The 24,357-nt window shown below is 42.0% G+C and overlaps 1 protein-coding gene across 6 annotated transcripts in view; it reads left to right on the plus strand.

Annotated features, from left to right (window-relative positions):
- cadpsa (Ca2+-dependent activator protein for secretion a) overlaps nt 1-23,877 on the plus strand; it is a 164,950-nt gene extending 141,073 nt beyond the window's left edge. For all 6 annotated transcript variants that reach the window (XM_088337707.1, XM_088337708.1, XM_088337710.1 and 3 more), the window contains 2 exons: nt 20,381-20,485; nt 22,626-23,877. In XM_088337707.1, the coding sequence (XP_088193833.1) occupies nt 20,381-20,485; nt 22,626-22,799 (279 nt within the window). In that variant the 3' untranslated portion in view covers nt 22,800-23,877. The remainder of the gene's footprint in view (nt 1-20,380; nt 20,486-22,625) is intronic.
- The last annotated feature ends 480 nt before the right edge of the window (nt 23,878-24,357 follow it).

A 24,357-nucleotide genomic window follows, 5' to 3' on the forward strand; every position in this document is an offset into this window, starting at 1 on the left:
AATTTTCCAAGGGTAGGTCTCGGCGTTTTTCTAAAAGTGACTGTTTGGAGACAACCAGTTTACAGCACTAAAACTTTTGCACCTGTGTATTTTACTTTGGTTGATATTATTATAGTTAATTATAGTACATATCGACACTTGCACGTAATAATAGTGTGTAAAAATGAATTACAAGTGGCGTTACGCTTGTTTATTTTGGGGTGCACACTCTCCTTCTGCATGTCGTTCTTTTCAGAATTTGATCAGCAAACCAATGTGTCAATCATCATTTAAATCGGTTGAAGATATTTGAAGCTAATGGAGGCTAAAAGTCTGTTTATTTCTGAAGAAATTTTGGAGCAAATCAAATGAATTACAACAAGGAACCTCCAACAATGTTTTTAAGCAGGTTTTTTTTTATCTTTTGGCCATATCGAGTGACGTGGAGTCGATATTTGACACAGTTGGATTCATTAGACTCTCGCAGGCCATTGTTGCCTACTATCATCGGATGTCATGGCTGCAAGATTGGTGAGCTATGCCGAATTTATAATTTTGGGATATCTTGTTTCGGAGTGATAGTGATGTTTTTCATACGAGTCCATTTTGAAATCATATCTTGCACTTTCCAATGTTATGTGGCATTACCCATTTCAGTGACTGCTGACATGGGAAGCAAATAGGTGTCTGTACCAACAGTCCGACGACATTATAGGGTTAAATAGCTCCTTGAGGTTTTTTTTTACAGTGAATTAAAATAAAATATCAAAACAACCTACATGACTGGAAAAACTTATAACAACAAGTGCATCGGATTTTAACGTCGCCGGCGAATTGAAAATTGTACTCATGTTATGGTAACAGCTAATCACAGTCTTCGAAGGGGTAGGTAATACAAGCATTTGCTTCTTACTTACCCTTTTTGAACATATTATGTAACGTTATTTTGTTGTTGAGTTATTGTTTTTGTTCTGTTTTTATTTTGATGTTCGAATAAAGTTTTCATTCATTCCTTTATTCACTTAAGCGGGCTTTTTATGTTCTCTCTCAAACACAAACTCACATGTTTGATTGACCGAATAATGTTATGATAAGAGCTAATTGATCAGTCTACACCTGAACGTGCCATTTTAAAGCAAGCAAACTACACTTTTGACGCAGTCTCTTAATCACACACACGCTTTTTTGCGACGGATTTTTTAAAATATCAATATTATCGGCAGTCTTGATACACAGGCCGCCGCTTTGTATTCCGGCACGTTACTCTTCAGTAGCTCCACCCCCGGTCGCTTATCCAATCAGAAGGTGCGAGGTGGGTAGCAGTCGAGACAGAAGGAGTGGAGAGAGAGAGCGAGAGAGAGAGAGGATTGGCTGTATCTAAGCCTAATTAACCCCGTTTTTTAAATGTACCGTATTTTCCGCACTATAAGGCGCACCGGGTTATAGAGCGCACCCCGAAAAAATAGTTTTTGGTCCTATTTTTGACATACATAAGACCCACCGGATTATAAGGCGCTACAATGGGAACGTGGACAAAACAGTCAGATAGTTCAGTCCAACTTATTACCCCCTTAACATTCCGAAAGCTTGCAAAGACGCAAATACGTGTCGAGAACACGTGCGGATGCGGTGTCCGTAAGATGTCACTCAAATGCATCGTTCCATCATTCGGAAGGTTAAAGTCTTGGGATTCAAGAAATGCTAACCATTCCTTAGTATCTATTTTCTTTTTCGCTAGCAACTTTACTGTGCATATGACAATAAACACTTGGAATTGAGTTTAATTTAAAACTAGACACTCCATTCCATCCATTATCTGCACCGCGTATCACAGAAACATCGAGTTCAGTCTGAAACAAGATACAGGGACAATATAAAACCCAGAATAGCTCACCGAAGTCGTTGTGTTCATAATAATGTGCAGGCAATGTCCTCTTATATCCGTGAGGGTAGTAAATCCAGGAGAATACAATATTTACAAATACAGAATAGAAAAAAATGCTTTCTCTATGCCGTCAGCCACATGCTATACGCATTATCTTTTTCGGCCAATTGCAGGCTTTGTTTCGCCGTTTAAGACAATGGCAGCCTGTAAATGATAAAAAGGATCCGCCCCTTGACCTCCGAATAACTTTAGCCAATAGTGATCGATTCAACTGATGATTGACACATCTTTTTCGGCCAATTGCAGGCTTTGTTTGCCGTTTAAGCCAATGGCAGCCTGTAAATGATAAAAAGGATCCGCCTCTTGACCTCCGAATAACTTTAGCCAATAGTGATCGATTCAAATGATGATTGACACATTGGTTAGCCAATGAAACGCCGGTAAATAAATCCCAGCATCCACCGCGTACTACTTGGCGTTCGGGGGAAAATCTAGTCGGCGGCTGCAAGTTAGTTGGAAAATTTTGCAACTTTAAAATTGACCCATAAATACTGTAAGGCGCACTGTATTATAAGGCGCATGGTCAGCTTTTGAAAAAAATAAAGGCTTTTAGGTGCGCCTTATAGTGCGGAAAATACGGTAGTTAATCAGTTGATCAAATGAATAAAAATGCTGATACCAATATCCGTCAAATTCCCAAATATCCGCCCGTCCAGTAATCGATAAACCTCTATTGTTGAACACAGGGTCTGGGTTTGGGTTCACTATTCAGTTCCACCGGCAAATATTTATTATACCGGTGGTGGTTAAGAAACGTGGTTCGAGATGGAGATGCAGAATTGCGTTTGAGGCAGAGAGGGGGAGAAGGGAAGGGCGAGCGATTTGGCAAGAGAGCGAGTCTGGGAAAGTTAGCATGCCCCGCTAAGAGCCAGCTGTGTCTGCAATTAGCAGGAGGCTAAAAGCACGTTAGCGTGGACACTAACGCCGAGTGACATCTTCCCTCCGAACTTCTTCTCCCGAATGCAAATAGCGACACTGATCGACACACGGAGGATGTCGTGTGCAGTGCATCCGGGGGTTAGAAAACTGCGGCCCGTGAGTTACATACGACCTGTTTTTATTCCGGCCTGCTGAACAAAAAAAGGACCGTATTTTTCAGATTATAAATCGCTCTAGATTGTTAGTTTCACCAGCCAGAAAAAAGCATTATTAAGAAGGGGAAAAAAAACAGTATAAGTCGATTTTTGGGGGGGAAATGTATTTGATACAACCCAACACCAAAAACATACTTATCATTTTGAAAGGAAATTTCAAATAGCAAATCAAAAGCCCCTTTTTATCCTCCAAAAACGTGCAATGAGAACCATACACTGGGTAGGATATCGAGATCATACTCATATTTTTTTCTTGCAGTCCACATTATTAAAATTCGATGATTTAGTAAAACAAACAATTTGAACAATTTACAAGACGAGATCAAACAATGTCCAACTATTCACTTGTTCAAATTTAAATACAAAAAAACATTACTGGCGGAATACAGATGAAGAAAATGAGTGATGCGAGAGATTGGGAAAAGTGTGTCTAGAACTTTGGTTAACTTTGTGTTATTGTTGCTATTGTTATATCATAACTGTTATTATTAATATTATTATAATTGTTGTTATATCATTGGTGTATGTAATAGGGAAGATGAAGGGGTAGGGAATTTAAGCATCTGCTTCCTACTACCCCTTTTCGAACATATCATGTAACATTATTTTGTTGTTGAGTTATTGTTTTTGTTCTGTTTTCATTTTAATGTTCGAATAAAGTTTTCATTCATTCATTCATTCATTCATTCATTCATTCAAAATATGACCAACCAAACCCCCTATTCCCTAAAATTAAAATCAGTCCTTTTGAGCCTTTGGATGAGGCTTTGAGAAGTTACTGCACTGACTTGCTCCATTTAGGTCGCGATTCCAAACTAATACTTATTCCGGTCCGTCCCAGCCGACCGGTTGGCGACCCAGTTGCTTGAAGTTGGTGTCGCCCTTGTAAAAGACATCTGGAGTTTGTTTGATGAGCGTGATGGTGTTCGTAGATATCCAGTCCTAGTTTTGAGGGTTTTTTTTGTGACCAAGAATTGTGGTTGCTGATTCTTGGATTTTGGTACATGAACGTTTGCCACTTTTCCTTGAGTTCCGTTCCGTTCGAAGCGATTGGGGAATTTTATGTTGAAGGCTGCGACTGTCAGGATCAGAACGGAAACAGGACCCAATTGCGTTACGTTTCTCACAATTTTTATTGGAGGAAAGAGAAAGGGCTGCACCCACGATCCGGTGTTCGCTGGACGCGGGAAGCAAGTCGCTCTCAAACTTGGATTGTGCTTTGAACGCAAAAGTGGATCTTCCGTAGCGAGCGATGGCAGTGTCAGGGACGGAAAAAAACGGGTCGGTAGCCGGGACTTGGAGAGCAAGGCATGGTCGGGGTCCGTAACGAGTCGTAAGCCAGAACAGAAGAGTAGACGTAGTCGGGGTCAAAAAGAGGTCGTAAGCCGGGACGGGAGAGCAGACGAGGTCAGGATCAAAACGAGTCAAAGCCGGAGACAGACAGGAGCAAAAAACGGTATAGGTGGGAGTCCGGGTCAAACAAGGCTTGCTTGGTGTTCACTGAGGTCCGCAGACCGACTGACAACAGGGGACAGACAGGACTGGGTTCAAATACTGATAGGGAGCCATTCAGAGTGTCAATAATCCAGCTAGACCGTTGTGAGTTAACCACTATGTAGTCGATCTGGTTTGTTGTGTGCCCATCGTAAGAGTACCAAGTGATGGAGTGCTAGATGGGACGATCAAGCTAGTGTTTGTTATGACCATTTTATTGGTGGCTTAGAAATAGAGCGCGATATTTGTGAACAGTGCTTAGTTACTCATCACTTTAGCTCGAAAGTAGGCGATTGTGGCTTTTCCTTTCTGTTTTTCATCCTGTTTGTTGCTGTCGGTATGATATTGTCTGGCTAGCCTTTAGCGTCAAAACTGCTGAAGCCTTTTCCTGTTTTGTTTCCTCCCGGTACGTGCTCGTTGGCTGCTCACTGGATGTTGCTAGCCTGGCGTTGGCGCCACCTTTGCCGTGTTGCCTGGTTTGTTTACTCCCTGCCAGCTTTGTGTTGGTCGCCATTGCTGTTTTTGGTTGTTGTTGGTTGTTGTTTCCCATTTAGCCTGGTTGCTCACTGCGTATTTTTTGGTCGGCCAGCCTCGATTTTCTTCTGCCGAGGCTCCAGCCGCCTTTTGTTGATCGTCCCAATTAGCTCCCCGCTGATGGCTCTCTGTGTAGTTGTTTTTGGCCATTTGGCCCTTTTTTGGCTGCTCGCCGGTCTGTTGTACCATTACTGCATCCACCTGCCACATAACACCTAGGTATTCGCCACAAAAATTACCAAAACTTCCACTTCTTTAACTAAATGGGACGCAGTTCATGATTTCTATGATTTTTGCACATGTATCACTCACAAAGGTTTTAGAGTGCTTAGTTTGAAGGCAAGATCTGATGGCTGGACAATCTCCTTCAGGATCTTATGGTGTACACCAGAATTAATTATTCCGTCAACCAAAGAAAGTCCTGATCCTGAGGCAGCAAAGCAGCCCCAGACTATCACATTGCCACCGCCGTGCTTTACTGTGGGCATCATGTTCTATTTATCAAATGTAGTTCCATTTTTACATCGGATGTTACTACCTGCACACCTTCCAAGAAGTTCTCAAAGCCCTTAATTATTTCAAAAGCTGATAATGCACCTTATAGTACGGTGCGCCTTATAAATGGAACGCGACAGGTCTCGCAACTACAGTAAGTAGCTGCACACTTGGTTTTCCTCCATGCATGCTTGGATATACATACTAGCGTTTGATTTCCCAACCAACGAGTCAATCATCATTTAAATAGGTCACTATTGTCTAAAGTTATTCGGAGGTAAAGAAGGCGGGTCCTTTTTAGCTTTTACAGGCCCGTATAGGCTAAAGCGGGGTAAAACAGAGCCTGCCATTGGTCGAAAAAGATGTGAATCACAAGTTAGGTCAATCTAGGACCTAGAGAAAATCATTTTATCGGGCTAAGCAAACAGCAACGAGCAACGTCCATTAATACGGAAATGGTTATCAGTGGATTTTTTTTTTTTGTAGGCATTATTGCGTGATTTTTGTGAGTCTGTAGATATTTGACACGGTTGGATTCACTAGACTCACGGATGTAAGGAGACCATGGTTGGATATTAGCTTCGAATGTGATGGGTTCAAGACGATGTTTTTGGTGAGCTACCCAGGGTAGCTTGTTTCAGACTGATGAGAATATTTTGAAACGGGGATCATATCTTGAAATCCAAGAGTTTAAGCTTTCCAATGATATATGACGTATTCCAGTGACGAGTGACATCGTACAAAAACTGTGTCTGTTCGTGTCTGAGACAAGTATTTACTTATCAACAGTCCGACATTAATAAAACAATAAAGTTTGATGGACTGTTTTATTGATGTTCCTACTGTAGCGCCTTATAGTCTGGTGCACCTTATGTATGGAAAATATATCCGAAAAGGGTATTTTTTGGGGGGGGTGCGCCTTATCTTGCAGAAAATACAGTACTTTTTCCTCACGTTTCTCATGTTTAAGAATTTGTGAATACCTTTAACTCTCACCCTTCCCTACCCCCGCCAAATCCACTCGACAGGAAACATCCCCCCCCCGACTGTATGCGAGCGAGGAACATCCCTGGCAATTATCGTAACTCTGAAAAGAAGGACATGAGCTGTTCCTGTAGGTGGTCCAAAGCAGCCTGGGCAGAAAGAGGCAGAGGCCCGCTATCTTGTAATCCCCATGTACCCCCAGAACCCCACCCCAAGGCCCCCCTCCCCTCATCAGCTCCGACATTCCTGCCTCTCAGGGCCACAAAAGAGCCCCGCCGGCCCCCGAAAGAGCCTCGGCCGACCTATTAAAACGCTTGACTTTTTATTGCTCTTGTCTTGCCGAAATTGTCTGGACACGTGTGTTGGCGGTTCGCTCGATTTAATGTTGATTTGGGGCCATTTTGGGAATGATAAAGTGGCAAGTAAGGCCCTCCGTGGACATTTGAACATTTGCTTCTGCAATCATTTCATATGTGTGACGGGGTGTGCCTCCAACTATGGCTCCTGCAGCACCATGACCCTGTTGGGTTTGATGCATGGATGCCAGGTGAAATGCAGATGGTTGTCTTTTTTGTTTTTGTTAACAACTTGAAGACTGGAAATCCAGTGTGACAAACATGCAGGGTTCGATGAGTTTGTCAAGTCACATTTATTTATATAGCCCTTAATCACAAAAATGTCTCAAAGGACTGCACAGGATTACAATTACACAATTGCACAATTACCTGATCTTATAACCAGCATGCGGACAAGGTTGTCTTCTCACAACAAACGCGGACCAGCAACTGCATTTAGTCAAGTCAAGTCCTGTTTATTTGTTTGGCCCTTATTCACAAAGAGTCTCAAAGGGCTGCACAGACCACAGATTATTGCAAACCACAGACTATTATGACACATCCCCTGATCTAAAACCTACATGAGGGCAAGGAAAAACTCCAAAACCTCAAGTCAAGTCATGTTTATTTGTTTGGCCCTTAATCACAAAGAGTCTCAAAGGGCTGCACAGACCACAGATTATTGCAAACTACAGACTATTATGACACTATCCCCTGATCTAAAACCTACATGAGGGCAAATAATACACAGATATTGTCAACATAAAATATAGGTTATTCATATGCTATAGAATAGAAGTGTGTTTTAAGCCTAGATTTCAACAGTTGCACTGAGGTTGCAGATCAAATCTCAGGGGGAAGAGCATTCCCTTGCACCGGGGCCGGAATGGAGAATGCTCTTGAACCTGTGGATTTCTTCTTGGCTCTTGGAGGTAACAAACGCGTGAATTATAATCTCCGCATCCGACTGAGACAGCATATGACGAATTTTAGCAATGTTGGGAAAATGGAAGAAAACTGTTCTAGTAATATTCTTAACCTGTGTTTGAAAGGACAGATCGGGGTCAAATATGACACCTACATTTTTGACAACAATAATTACAACAATAAATAACATGATATGACATTGCAACAACATAAAAACGTAGCGATCGTATAGTGACATTTTGATGGTAACATTTACGAGATACAAAAAGATAATTCTATTTACACAGTGCCACTGAACGCGCGGCAGCGATACGCACCACAAAGTGCCTCAAGGAAGCCCGCGCCGATTCAACAACAAATTGCAAATACCAGAAGGAAATACAATACAAAAATAAAAAGACGTTACTACAACGCGTGTGCACGCACACTCAAGTTTGACAAAACGCCAATGAAATGAAAATGAATACACAAACAGAAACACATAACAAAGAATAACCTAGGAGTACAACACACATCAATAAAGGGACATTAAAGCAAATGAAATCAACATCAGTTCACTCAACACTCCTAGATCAACAGACTAGACTCACCACAACACGTGCGGTCCAGAAGCTAGCATAGCTCGTATTTGTCACAACTGTTCCAGTGCGTCACTTCTGCCATCACTGAATATTGCACGTAAGACTCTGTTACATACTGTATGTACAGTCAAGCCCCGGCATACAACACGCTTCTTTTCTGAGGTGGGGAAAGTGTCATTGCCTTTTAGCAGGGGGTAGAAACCAATGCTAATTAGCTATCTATCTATCTACTGTATCTACCTTGGTCATATCCCTCCAGGGGTGACCGACAGCAAGACAAACATACAATGACAAAGAAATTAAAAAGGGGAAAAAATAGCAAAAAAACACACACAAACATTTTTGGACCATGGCCAACCCAAATGCCCAAACACCCAAACAAGTTAGGCACCTCGGCACCTAAGTCGGTCATGCTTTTGTCCCTCCAGATGAAAGGGGACACAAGGAATCGACCGTGTCACTCGGGTCAGGGTAACACAACACACTCTTCTGTGCAACAGCGGGGCCCGACAGCTTTCACCAGTTTACCCCTGCCGCATCATACGGGTGCCCTGCCCATCCCTGAGAACGCATCCAACATCCCACTATCCTTTTACAACACCTCTCCACTCATTCCTATGAGTGGAATGAGCAAATTAGCTACGCCAAATAAAAACATTAAGATAACAAAATAGTGTACTGGTGTTCTGCCATAGTGTCCTACCCTGTCAAGACTTCCGACCATAGGCAGATCCTTGAAAACTCTCAAAGGCATTAAATTCATGATTCTAAGAATAAGGCCTAAATCTGCATTCAAATATCTTAAATCAAATTTTCGAAAGATTTGTTGGAGCTAAAAAGATTTATTAACGTGTATCCATGGTTTTTATTAAGAATTTACCCATTGGCGGCATCATGGCGTGACCACATTATTGGAAGTATCAAAACGGTGATGTGGTTTCAGTCAGACACACCATGTATTTTGTGCAGGAAATAGTAGTTATTTTTAATTTTATTTGTTTCAAATGACCTATGGCTAATCTTTTATTTTACTCATTCATACAAAGATTGAAGATTGTGTGATGAGCGCTACTCGCCACTCACTCAGTGTGCAAGGTTCTGTTTTTGGTTTTGTTACAATAGTGAAACACATCTCCTTTTCTGGGGAAATACTGGTCTACTAGTGAGCCCAAGAGCCAAGAAGAAATCTGAAGGTTCGAGAGCATTCTCCATTCAGGCCCCGGTGCTGTGGAATACTCTGCCCTCTGAGATTGCATTTGCAACCTCAAATCTAGGCTTAAAACACATTTATATTCTATAGCTTATGAATGATGTTGAGTTTTTCCTTGCCCTCATGTAGGTTTTAGATCAGGGTGGCAGTAAAATAATCAAATAAGTACTCATTCTGTTTTTCATGTGTTTTTTTTTTTGTCCCAGTTTTCGAAAAGCACAGAGCAAATGATGATTGACTGAGGCCAATATATCTTTGTACAAGCGCGTATTTAATCTTTTCAACCCCAGCAACGAGTTCCCCCGCCCCCTAACGAGAAAGGAAACGCCCCCGGTCTGAAATTCCGTCCGTCAAAGCCGATAATTGCCAATGGAGCATACCAGCAAGTTGACGGGCGGCAGTAGCTCGTACGCAGTAACTCGCTCGTTTGATAAAAAACATCGGGTGACGTTCAGGCCTCCAGGAAAAAAACTTTGGAGGTAGTTGCCAGATCACAACTGTGTCCCAAAACAATATCAATATACCACTTAAAATTAGTGTTGAGGCTCATTTTGAATGTCATTTTTGTCCTAAACAATGGTTTCACAAAACAATATAAACGTGGACACCAATGTATTTACTTAGGTGATTTGCAATAACTTCTGGGTAAAACATTTGTTTTGTTTAAGTTTTGTTCTATGGCTTTTCATCATAAAGTGTCTCAACTGTGAACCTCTTTGTTAAATGAACGTCCATATAAAGTATTATTTAGTGATTTACAGCCAAAACGGGGTTTGCTGGTGTGACACCTTGACTGTAAACTGTAGTTGAAATTGTGTCGTCTATGTTATGTACTGAACCATGCTGCGGCAGGGGTAAACCAGTGAAATCTGTTGGGCCATGCTGTTGAACAGAAGATTGTGTTGTAAATATATATATTTGAGAACAGTGGAAAATTTTACTAGAGGTTTTATCCAAACACCAGCTCCGGCGGCCCCCTCGTTAAATGAGTTTGAGACCCTGGCTCTAGATACTTTGCTAGAACTTCTGGGTGTTTAAAGTGTGTTTTGTGGCTTTTCATCACAAGGTGTCTCAACAATGAACATGGATTGTTTGGTGACCTTCGACATAATGGATTATTTGGCGATTTACAGACAAAACGGGGTCTGCTGGTGTGACACCTTGTCTGTAAACTGTAATTAAAATTGTGTCCACCTATGTACTGAACCTTGCTGCAGGAGGGGTAAACCAGTGAAAACTGTCTGGCTCAGAGTTTGTTGTGTCACTCTGACCTGAGTGACATGGCCGCTTTCGTGTGTCTTGTTCATCTGGAGAGATGAAAGCATTGCCAACTCAGGTGCTGAGTTGCTTAACTTGTTTGGGCATTTGGGTTGGCCATGGTCAATTTTTTGGCGTTTTTCTGTTACTTCTTTCCTTTTTCTTTTCATTCTCTCTCTGTCGGTGACCCCTCTCGAAGGATATGACCACGGTAGATACATAGAAATGTACTGAACCCGGCCTGAATATTTGACAATTGGCTTAGCATGAAGTTATGTAATAAAAATTGCTCTAGTACTATTCTATCTCCAAGCTATGAGTACTCTGAAGGGCTATGGATGTTCCCCGTAATCTTCCATTAACAAAAATTCTGTGAGGGTCATTTGGAATAACTGTGAGCAACATCATTCCCAAAGATGGATCAAACGTGGCCAAAACCCTGAGATTTACAGCAATGCTAAATGATTTGTTGACATTTGGACCAACAGACTGATTGTACTATTCGGGAGGTTGCACGTCCCTTAGATGTCACTTCTATTTTTTAGTATCTTGTTGTTTAATACTGACATTATTTGGTTGCAAAATACAGAACTGTATATAATAGAAGTACAGTGTTGGCAACAAGATGATTTAAATGCAACACAAGACCAATTAAAGAGACTCCCAAATAACCGTCTTTTTCTGGACTTTTTCTACTTTTTCCTTGCTCTTTGTTCTACTCTTTTTTATTTCTATTTTTATTCTTTTGTTTTCTATTTTCATTTTACTTGTATTTGTTACATTCTTTTTTCCTTTCTTTCAAGCTTTTTTTACTTATTTTTTTCTTTTTACTCTTATTTGTTTCTGATTTTTTTTCTTTTCTCCCTTTTCACTGTTGTCTTTATTTTCTTCTCCGTTTGTTCCTTTTGAAGTCATTTTGTGCATCATGTTACATAATATGTCATGAGATTGAACCTCCTGTGTGGAGTTTGCATGTTCTCCCCGTGCTTGTGTGTGTTTCCTCCCACATTCCAAAAACATGCATGTTAGGTGAATTGGCCGGTCCAAATTGCCCCTAGGTGTGAATGAGGGAGTGGGTAATTACCCCTAGATGTGAATGAGTGAGCGAACTGTCTGTCCCTGTGTGCCCTGCGACTGGCTGGCAACCAGTTCAGGGTGTCCCCTGCCCACTGCCTGGGGATAGCAGGTATGGGCTCCAGCACCCCCGCGACCCTACTGAGAATAAGCGGTGCAGATAATGGATGGACAAGCCAAATTAAAGAGACTCCCAAATGACCTTCTTTTTCCTCTCTTTTTCTGGACTTTTTCTCCTTTTCCCTGCTGTTTTTTCTACTCTTTTCCTTAATCCCTTTTTTTTTTACCTCTTTTTTATTCTTTTCTTTTCTATTTTATTTTTACTTCTATTTGTTACATTCTTTTTTTCCTTTTTTTAAGCTTTTTACTTCTTTCTTTCTATTTACTCCTATTTGTTTCTGATTTTTTTCTTTTCTCTTTTTTCCCTCTTATCTTTTTTTTTCTTCTCCGTTTGTTCCTTTTAAAGTCATTTTGTGCATCATGTTACATAACAACTGTTAATATACTGATGGGAATTAATTATCAAAATGTACCGTTTACCAAATTGTTAGAATTAGTTTTCTGACTCCATTAACCAAACGCAACCTATATTCATCCAACAATTTATGCGTGCTCGTTTCTTGAGAGAAAAATGATCAGGAAATCCGACATTTCACACAGGGGGCGATTTATTTTCCTAACATTTTAACTAAGTGTACTCCATCGAAGACGGCCGAAGTGATGTTGGCGTCTGTGGGAAGCCTTCTTCTGAAGTCCTTTAGCTTTCTCTTATTGACCCACGTCTCCCCCGCAAGATGGTGTCTCGGCTCCTCCCATGGGCGTGCCAAGGAATTGTTTGCGCCCATCATTCTCACAACACAGCGCCTTGATGTCTGGCTTCCCAAAACAACACCGGGCCGTTTTGCGTCAACAACGTCTGGGTGTGCTGATTTGCTATCAGCAGTACGTCCCGTTCCTGTAAACAACATCTTCCACCACTTGTGCCTGCCCTGAACTTTCCCTGCTCATTGAATAAAGGCACAGTCAGTTAAACTGAATATATGTAACTTGTAGCCAATCGTATAAAATCCTTTATAGTCAAATTTATAAAATCCTTTCATACGGATTAAAGCAATGAAAACGATCTGAAAAGCCGACCGGGAGCCAAAAGAGCTGGCTCTTCTTATGAGTTGAGTTGAAAGAGCCGCTTCTGGAATAACTTCTGCATTGACGGGACACTTAAGCCACACCGTTGCCAGGGGAACCCCTGTTTTTTGGGCTGAATCAATTTGGGGATTTGCGATATCCGGCCTCGATTCGTACGTTCCCGCGTGGCGAGAATGTGGCACGCGGGCATCTTGGAGGGCACGTGGTCCCGCAAGCCCCACTTCGCCCCGCCTCGCCTCGCTTGGCCCCGCCGTCACCTGACGTGTCAATGGCATGCAAAGAGTTGGAAGCTGAGTCGGAGGCGGGCGAAGGCGCGTGGTTTTTGGAACGCCATCCTGTCTGGCCCCCCACCAAGTGGCATCTTAGGGCCCGGGTGCGAACGTTCGGCGTAGCGCTAAGCCGGTCCGGGCCCCGAATGTCAGATGGGGGCAGGAGGTCGCACCGAGCGCCTCGCAGATGTAGCAGTGTGAGCGTGCCCGTCGCTTGTGTCAAGGTAGCATTTTCCGCGCGAGGTGACGAAACACGTTTAGGGCCCCGTCGGGTTAAGACATTAGTATTCAGAGTCACATTACGCGCGTTTCGCCTGTTAGCGAGACGCTAGCCCCCTGCTGCCGCGCGCCCTAAAAGCGAGTCAAAGAAATCATCCCTTCCGTTGGCACCCTTTAGCATCTCTGCGCGCACAAAAAGATGCTAACATCGCCCTTAAGAGGCTCGCATGCTCGGCTGTCTGCTTTGCTGCCGTGCCGGACGAAATGCATTCCTAGCTCACTTCAAGTCGAACGTTTACAATATTTGTTCTCGCTTCTCAAAATAATTTAAAAACTTTTGATGTTAGAGAGCAGGGGGACCAGAGAGTAATACGTCATTGAGACGAGGAGTAATAGAGGCATCAATCATAATCTCGGCATCTGATTTTGACATCATCGGTCGAATCTTGGCAATATTCCGAAGGTGGAAGAAAGCTATAACAGTCTTTTTTTGAATGAATGAATGAAAACTTTATTCGAACATTAAAATGAAAACAGAACAAAAACAATAACTCAACAACAAAATAATGTTACATAATATGTTCGAAAAGGGGTATCAAGAAGCAAATGCTTATATTCCCTACCCGTTCATCTTCCCTATTAAATACACCAATGATATAACAAGAATTGTAATAATATTAATCATGACAGTTATGATATAACAACAGCAACAATAACACAAAGTTAACCATAGTTGTAGACGCACTATTCCCAATCTCTCGTATCACTCATACCCCATTTTCCTCATCTCTGTATTCCGCCAGTAATGTTTTTTTTTTGTATTTAAATTTGAACCAGTGAATAGTTGGACATTGTTTGATCTCGTCTTGTAAATTGTTCCAAAGTTTGACTCCGCACACAAGCACACACATACTTTTCCTGGTGGTTCTCACCTTTGGTATTATGAATTGACGACAGCCCCTCAAGTTATAATTTCCCTTTTCTGAATGAATCATTAACGGATGTTTTCTGGCACTATGTTTTTGTTGACCTTAAGTAGCAGTTGTGCAGTGGAAAATTTGGCTAAATCATCCAATTTTAATCATTTTGACTGCAGGAATAAAATAGGAGTATGATCTCAATATCCTACCCTGTGTGTGGTTCTCATTGCACGTTTTTGGAGGATAAGAGGGGGCTGTAGTGAACTTTTGTAATTGTTGCCCCACGTGTAATTAAACGGCAAACGGCGTTCAAACCCGGTTCACTCTTTACAATGTTTAGGCCAGGGTTCGAGGACAAATTACGACAATGAGCTTGACGGAGAAACAACGTCTTGTTTGTTTAGGGGTCGAGGTGCAAGAAATTAAATGACATTCATCTTTTTGTCATGGTTAGGCAAGCTTCCCATTGACGCATCTTAAATGAGCGGCTGCCTTCGATGGCAAATACAGTTGCGTGTATTATTTTACACGCAACTGACCTGGAAGTGTGAATTTCCCTACTGGGATGAATAAACTATCTAACTATCTATCCGTCTCTGTCTCTGTCCTCTCTCTCTCTCTCTCTCTCTCTCTCTCTCTCTCTCTCTCTCTCTCTCTCTCTCTCTCTCTCTCTCTCTCTCTCTCTCCCCCTGTCCTCTGTCCTCTGTCTCTACCTCTCTGCCTCTCTATATCTCTCTCTCTGTCTCTCTCATATATAAAACTAAGAAATCACATTTACATAAGTATTCACAGCCTTTGCCATGAAGCTCAAAATTGAGCTCAGGTGCATCTTTTTTCCACTGATCATCCTTGAGATCTTTCTACAGCTTAATTTGAGTCCACCTGCAGTAAATTCAGTTGACTGGACATGATTTGGAAAGGCACACACCTGTCTATATAAGGTCCCACAGTTGAGTGTGCATGTCAGAGCACAAACACCAAGCATGAAGTCAAAAGAACTGTCTGTAGATCTGCGAGACAGGATTGTCTTGAGGCACAAATCTGGGGAAGGATACAAAAAAAATTCTGCTGCTTTGAAGGTCCCAATGAGCACAGTGGCCTCCATTATTCGTAAATGGAAGACATTTGGAACCACCAGGACTCTTCCTAGAGCTGGCCGGCCTTCTAAACTGAGCGATCGGGGAAGAAGGGCCTTAGTCAGGGAGGTGACCAAGAACCCGATGGTCACTCTGTCAGAGCTCCAGCGTTCCTCTGTGGAGAGAGGAGAGCCTTCCAGAAGGACAACCATCTCTGCCGCAATCCACCAATCAGGCCTGTATGGTAGAGTGGCCAGACGAAAGCCACTCCTTACTAAAAGGAACATGGAAGCCCGTCTGGAATTTGCCAAAAAGCACCTGAATGACTCTCAGACCATGAGAAACAAAATTATCTGGTCTGATGAGACAAAGATTGAACTCTTTGGTGTGAATGCCAGGCGCCATGTTTGGAGGAAACCAGGCACCGCTCATCACCAGGCCAATACCATCCCTACAGTGAAGCATGGTGGTGGCTGCATCATGCTGTGGGGATGTTTTTCAACAGCAAGAACTGGCAGACTAGTCTGGATAGAAGGAAAAATGAATGCAGCAATATATAGATATCCTGGATGAAAATCTGCTCGAGAGCGCTCTTGACCTCAGGCTGGGGCGAAGGTTCATTCTTCAGCAGGACAACGACCCAAAGCACACAGCCAAGATCTCAAAAGATTGGCTTCAGAACAACTCCGTGAATGTCCTGGAGTGGCCCAGCCAGAGTCCAGACTTGAATCCGATCGAACATCTCTGGAGAGATCTGAAAATGGCTGTGCACAAACGTCTCCCATCCAACCTGATTGAGCTTGAAACTTATTGCAAAGAAGAATGGGCAAAACTGCCTAAAGATAGGTGTGCTAAACTTGTGGGATCATATTCAAAAAGACTTGAGGCTGTATTTGCTGCCAAAGGTGGATCAACAAAGTATTAAGCAAAGGCTGTGAATACTTATGTAAATGTGATTTCTTAGTTTTCTATTTTTAATAAATTCAAAAAAAGCAAAAAAAAAAAAAAAAAAAAAACCTTTTCACATTGGAGTATTTTGTGTAGATTTTGAGATAAGAGATTTAAATTAATACAATTTGGAATGAGGCTGTAACATAACAAAATGTGGAAAAAGTGAAGCGCTGTGAATACTTTCCGGATGCTGTGTATATATACATATATATATATATATAAATATATATATATATATATATATATATATATATATATATATATATATATATATATATATATGTAATATAATATATATCTCTATATCTCTCTCCCTCTATATCTCTATATATCTCTCTATATACATCTCTCTCTATAAATATATCTCTCTATCATTCTCTCTCTCTCTCTCTCTCTCTCTCTCTCTCTCATCTATCTGCTGGCATGTGATTATAGGGCAAGAATATAAACCTTCTATTTTTGTGTGTTCCAACTTAGATGACCCAATATTAGTAGCACCTATTTCAGTTAGGACAAAACGTTGAGTGTTCCCTCTCTAAAGAGAGCAAAATCGTCCATATTCTCCAAAGGGTTCAAGTACAGCATTTAATTGAATTTGGGTACGTCTTGGATTGGGGTTTCGGGTGAATTCTAGAGGAGAAATCGCCTTTGAAAGTCTTTGAAAAAATGCTTGAAGTTGGTCATGAAAAGGTGGATGAACCCTGTAGACGAATCATGACGAGAAAGAAGAAGCTAGTGACAAATTGTGTACCCGTCGTTCCCGTGGACGTCCAGGCTTTTCTAGGCCGTGGCGATTTTCTTCGCCTGCCGTTGGCCCCGAAAACTAGTCAAAAGTCTCGAGCACAAACGCCGAGAAAAGGCGCCACCTCAGCCACTTTCCACACCGGGAGTCAAGCAAAATGGCCGTTGCCAGAAGCCCAGCGTGGCCAACGAGGGAGAGCGAGCAGCCTGCTAGCGAGCAAGGCTTCGCCTCCGAGGCTGGCCTCTCGACAGGGGGGTTAGGCGAGATCACGGGCCGGCTGCCGTCCTGCGTCTTGGCGAGTGCTTTGCCACGCCGGGGAGGGAGGAGGCGGCCGTCGCCGACGAGATTTCCGCCATTGCTGCTCACGTTTCATTTCCCTTTGACGTGACCTCGCCGCCGCCCGATGCTCTTTCGGGCTCTCCGACCGAGGGTCGTTTGTTTCGTTCGCCCGACAAAAATAATCGCGCCGCATTGCCTTCGCTCGACCTTTTTTTTTAATTGAGTGCAATTGCACCTCCACTACACTAGGGAGCAGTGGTGTTCTCAGTGGAAGAGTGTACAATCCAAAGAATAGAATGAGGATATATTCACGTATTAAACACAATTATTTATTTTACAGGAAACACAACAAACTAAATTCCAATGTATAGATTCTATCATTCGAATGAGCAGAAACGTGCAGTTTTTTTAGCTAGCTATCTGGATACCTTTTTAGCTTTGAAGCTAGCGATCTTCCTTCCTTTTTAGCTATTTACCAAGCCATCTAGCTAAGTTTCCATTTTAAAAATTCAAATTAACCTTGGGGCCCTATTCCTGTATTAAACACAATTATTTATTTTACAGGAAACAAAACAAACTAAATTCTAATGTAAAAATTAAATTAAAATTTTAAAAAAGGTATACTTATTTCATTAAAAAATAAAAGCAGCGCTTTGCTGGCAGATACTCCTCCACCTTTTTGGTATTTTGACGCCATCTTTGTTGCCACTGTTTTCCACCTTTCCTTCTCAAAATACCAAGCTTTCTTGGGACCCATTATTATGAGTAGACAAAGGAAATAAAACCATAGCAATCTCAATCAAATAAGATGTGGTCCCTCTCTGGTCGATGATGACATGCTTCGGGTCCAGGTGATTGTCTGCTGACTCGTTGCGCTTTGTCCTTCTCCCCCATTTTGCCCCCAACCGGGCGGTCAGAAAGGGCAGGAAATAGTAAACAGGAAGTTGGCATAAGTTTTGGAATAAAAAAAGCGTCCTTTGTTGAGATTGAAACACTTCTGCTAAGGTGGCAGATCAGGGGGCAAGGCAGTGCATGGAGAACAATCTTGAGCTTGCAGATTTCTTCTTGATGGGGTATCCCTGGATTTTCACAAAGAAAATATTTCCATCTGCCGCAGGGATGTCGAACTTTTGGACTAGCGTGACGTCGTCCACTCCACTACAAGCACCCCTAGGGCATCATGTTAATCTGTTAATAAACAACGGGGTAGACTGCTGGAAGTGTGAATTTCCCTACGGGGATGAATAAAGTATCTATCTATCTAGCTATCTAGCTAGCTAGCTCTTGGAGTCACAAGTAGACCGGAATTTTCCAAGCAGAGGTTTCTTTTTGATAGCGTTATATAAAAGTAAGACCCACTAAAAAGGGGCATGTGATCCATGTTTGGGTCCTGACTCGCTTAGTTGAGAAAAGCTTACTTCAGTGACACCAAAACGCAAAAAACGACCAAAATGCTGCAATGCCAAATGCTCGATACAGCAAATCGCAGCTTAACATCTCGGGGCCAAATTCTACTTGCGAGTGATCGGGAGCGGAGTTCCTCCGTGACCCGGAGAGTCCAGTCCGTCGCCTTGCATTAGGATCATGAGTGCTTATCAAGCCGCCCTCATTATTGTACATCAATTACACTCTGCGACAGGCGGGGCCAAGGCCGGGGGCCGGGCCCCACGGATACACATCTGCAAGCCTCCGAGAAACCTGGTTCCATCGTCTATAAATGGGGATTCAAGGTTGAAAGCGCCACCGGGAGCGAGAATGTCCTCAGAAATCCAAATTCAGCTTCTGTACTTGATGGCAAATAACGGAAGACATTTGAAGAAATATCAAGAAATCTGAAGAATTTGGAATCTTACAAATCAGTTCTATTCATACCGAATGTGTGCAATGAAGTTATTAAGGATGGCTACTTTGTTTGCATTTTTTCTATTTTGAATCCATATTTTCCTTTTGTCTATTTTACATTTTTTCTTTTTTTGGGGCGTTTGTTTTACTTCTTTTTTCTTCCTTATTGATTTGTTTTGGGCCTTTCCCCCCTTTTTATTTTTTCCTTGATTTTCTTAATTTTTCCTTCAATGTTTTACCTTTTTAGCTCTTTTTTTCTTACCTTTCTCTTCATTTTTACCTTTGTCAATTTTTGTTTGTATTTGTTTCTTTCTGCTTCGCTTTTTTTCCCTCCCATTTTTTCTCCTGTCTCTGTCGTGATCACCAATGCTCATTTGGCGCCAACTGCCTCGGACTCTGATTGGCTCCCTGTCCCTATTTAAACCCAATCCTTGCTGTCACCTGTTGTCAGTCCGTCTGCGAACCTCAGTTTACGCTAGGCAAGCTTTTTCAGACCTGTCTCCCTCCTGTTTCTGCTCCCATCTGTTTCCCGGGTTCGACCCATTTTTTGATCTTGACCACGTCTACTCTCCTCTCCTGGCTTTCGACTGGTTGCTGGTCCCGACCACGTTTTTTGCTCTCCTGTACCGGTGACTGACCCGTTTTTCCCGTCACCGCCATCGCTCGCCACGGAAGATAGACATGGATTTAAATAGTGACAGGGAGCCAATCAAAGACCAAGGCAGTTGGCGCCAAATGAGCAAGCACAGGTCTCCGATTTTTTTATTTTATTTTTTCCATTTTCCTTATTTTCCTTTATATTTTGTTCTCTATTGTCTCATTGTCTTTTTATCTCATATTTTCTCCTTTTTATGTCTCTTATCCATGTTTGCCCGTAAGAAGCCCTTTCACCCTGATAAGGCAAAATTTGAAATATTTAAAAGATATATATAATAATATAAATAATATATTAAAAAATAAAATTCTCTCTCCTTCTCCCGAGATGGCCTTTTCACTTTTCTTCATCCGCCTGGTTTTTGTTTTCCAGCAATGGTACACGAGCAGCATGAACCTTCTGGGAACGTGGTTGACGGACCGCATGGACCTGCAGCTTCACGTCCACCAGTTGAAGATCCTCATCAGGATTGTCAAGGTGGTCCAGGTTCTTCTACTCCAAAATGGGAAAATGACCAAAATATCGGTTCCCAACGATTATTAGCAAAAAATGCTTACCGTATTTTCACGTTTTCAATAGTACATTTTATCTTCAAATGGTGCGCCCCCTATGGTGCACTACACCCAGGGTGTCCTATAAAGTGGAGGACGTGGACCCGCTCGGTCGCGTCGAGAAAATTGCTTTAAATTGACTGTTCCACCCAGCAGGTGGCGCTCACAGTTTCCCACCCCAATGAATCAGACATAGCGTCATATTGTGTCTAGCGTTTATCATGAAAGAAGCAACACTCTAAACATATTTTATTTTGAGTTATGAAGGATCAAATTTGCAGTTCATTGATATGGATAATGGATCTGTCAAGACCAGAACGGAAACAGGACCCACTCACGTAACGTTTTTCACAGTTTTATTGGGAAGAAGGGAAAGGATTGCACACATGATCCGGTGGTCGCAGGTTGCTCTGAACGCGGAAGTGGGACTTCCGTGGTGAGCCATGGCGGTGTCGGGAACGGAAAAAAATGGGTCAGTCGCCGGGATAGAAGAGCAAAAACGTGGTCGGGGTCGGAAACAAGTCGAAAGCCAGGAGAGGAGAGTGGTCGAGATAAAAAACGGATCGTTATTCGGGACGAGAGAACAGACGGGAGCAAAAAACGGGACAGGCGAAAAAGGGCTTGCCATGTAAAAACAGAGATTTGCAGAAAGACCGACAAAAGGGAACTGACAAGACAGAGTTTAAATACTGACAGGGAGCCAATCTGTCAACAAGCTGCAGCTGGCGCCACACAGGCCAGTCCAGAAGGAAAATGATTGCGACACGGCGAATAAATAACGCACGTGGTTTGATTGTAACAAACTATGTTTTATATACATGACAGGGAAAATTGGATCAAACAAAAGAACAAAGACGAGTGAAAATTGCGTTTCGAATTAAGAAAGGAGAAACTGTGTGGGGGAAAAGGGGAGTGGAGTTAAGATGGCAACGTTGTAATTTCTTAGAGTAACACAGAATTCTGAGAAATGTTCCTCACAAATGTTAAATGGTCTGCATTTCTATAGCGCTTTTCAAGTCAATGAAGACCTCCCAAAGCGCTTTACAATGTGTTTCACACTTACCCATTCGCACATACACACACCAATAGGGGGTCAGCCATGCAAGGCGCCTACCTGCTTATTGGGGTCATTAGGGATTTAGTGTCTTGCCCAAGGACACTTAGAAATATAACACAGAGAAGCCGGGAATCGAACCTGCGACCTCTTGATCCCGAGACGAGCGCTTTACCTCCTGAGCTAATGTACTTTACACTTTACCCATTCTCACACGCACTCAAACACCAATAGCCTATGGGGGGCATAAGGTGTTCAGTGTCTTGCCCGACACTTCCAGAGGACCCGGGAATCAATTTGAACAGGTGTGTTCAATTTGTAGTACACCCTGTCATACTGGTTACTGAAAGTCCCAAGATGGCACACCATGGCAAGGAACTCCGGGGACCTTAAAAAAATAAGGTGTTCAGTGTCTTGCCCTAGGACATTTCGGATCGTACAGAGGAGCCGGGAATTAAACCTGCGACCTCTTGATCCCAAGACGAGCTCAGACTACTTCCTGAGCTAAAAATGCATGTTAAGCTTAATGGCTACCCAAAAACCAGCAATTGTATTGTCCATTTTGTTCCCTTGATGACCGAGGTTGGGTTCGGGAGCCACGTCTTGGCAACCGGAAGAAAACGTTTGTGGCCCTGCACCTTGAGGGAGGGGCTGCATGGTTCGAGAGCTTTTTATTGGTCAAGAGGAGGGGTCTCAGTCAAGTTCAAAGTGATCGGTCGACCATAGGCCGACCCATTTCAGACACGCAGTTGAGACGAGTCCATTGGGTAGTTCAGTCACTTCCTGTCAGGCCCGCGCTGTGGGGAAAGTTGGCTGGGGTCATCGGGTCGGGCGCCCGTACCGAGACTGGGAGGTCACGGGTTCGAGACTCGAAATTCATAATGTCCGAGGGTATCGGGTTTTGTACGCGCGCTGGGATTTTCTCGTCGCGTTTGAGGGCGGGGCTTAGCCATAGGTCAACAGTGAGCCTCATTCAATTTCTTTCTGTTTTGTTTTTTCGTTTGATTTTTAGAAAAAGTACCGCGACTTCCGCCTGCAGGGAGTGCTGGACTCCACGCTGAACTCGAAGATGTACGAAACGGTGCGGAACCGTCTGACCTTGGAGGAGGCCACCGCCTCCGTCAGGGAAGGAGGGATGCAGGGCGTCTCCATGAAGGACAGCGATGAAGAAGGCAGCGATCACTGAGACAAAAAACCCAGATTCTCTAAAAAAAAAAAGAAAAAAAAAAAACGAAAAGAGACTCTGTCCGTCTGGAATTTTCCTCAACGGCGGTGAGGAAAAACGGCAGCGGGTGAAGGAAAACCATTTTTCTTGTGCGGTTTCAAAGAGTCAGTGTCAAAGTCCACAACCGATGTACAGATATCGTCCCAGGCAGGGGTCTCCAAGCCGAGGGATACGTTTTACTACTGGTTACTACAAAGGGTGCCCCCCCATTCATAACTTACCTTGTTATTACTATGTTTATACTATGTTATTACGGCTTAATTATTGGAAATAGAAAGAGTTAGTGAGAGAATGAAGTAAAGAAAAAAAGTGGGGGGAAAGAAAGCTAGAGGAGGAGAGAAGGGAGAATGAGAGAGAGAGAGAAAAAAGGGAGAAAAAGGAAGGAGTGAAAGAAAAATAGAAAGACAAAGAGGGTGAGAAAAAGGCAAGAGAGAAAGAGCGAGAAAAGGCGTACAAGAGAGAAAAACAGAGAGAGAGAGAGAGAGAGAGGAAGAAAGTATGAAAGAAGAGTAAAAGATAGAGGGAGAGAAACAGGAGAACGAGGGGGGGGGAAAAAGCAGGAAAGAGCGAGAGAATGAGAAAAAGTGAGAGACGGAGAGAAAGAAAGAGTAAACAAGAGTGAAGTAGACTTAAATCGACTCCACCGGGCTGTACTTGCCCAAGAGACACCACAGGAAATGCTGCCTCTGCTTAAGGGATCCAAACCATCCACCGTAGCACTAAAAAAGGTCTCATGAGCTCTTTTGCAAACAGGTCGCTGTACACCCCAACTGTCCTTAGGGGGCAGCACCTTGGAGGCCCCTGCGCTAAATCCTACGACGAGTCTTATGCACATGGTATTTATTTATTATTCGTAATCAGTCCGAAAAAGGAAGACATTTTAAATTGCATGACTAAAAATCAACCACTTTTTCACAATCTTCTCGTTTTATGAGACAGTCCTCTGTATGGATTAGTATACAAATCATATATATATATATATATATATATATATATATATATATATATATATATATATATATATATATATATATATATATATATATATTAAATGATTCAAATAATAAATACATATTTTTGTTAAATAAATACAATTACGGTAAATTAAAACTTGAACAATTTAAACATACATTTTAAATTCTTTTTTTTTAAATATGAATTCAATTTAAATTACAAGAAGTCAAACTTACTTAAAACACAATTTAATCAAAAAGATTTTTTTTTTAAAATACGTTGATAAAAATAAAAATAGTTGATGCAAAAGACCTGAAACTATTAATTAAAACAAATTTTACCCTAATAAATAAATACTAAAGATAAACGAAAATAAAAAAATGCATTATTTAAAAATAAGTAAAATATATATATATATATATATATATATATATATATATATATATATATATATATATATATATATATATATATATATTGTATTATAAATGAATACAAATAAGAACGAATAGAATCATTAAAACGCAATTATAAAAGACGTTAATGTAATTAAGTAAAAAACAAA

This window comes from Urocampus carinirostris, chromosome 6 (assembly GCF_059441175.1).
Source record: "Urocampus carinirostris isolate Australia breed hairy pipefish chromosome 6, RoL_Ucar_1.0, whole genome shotgun sequence".
Classification (NCBI taxonomy): Eukaryota; Metazoa; Chordata; class Actinopteri; order Syngnathiformes; family Syngnathidae; genus Urocampus; species Urocampus carinirostris.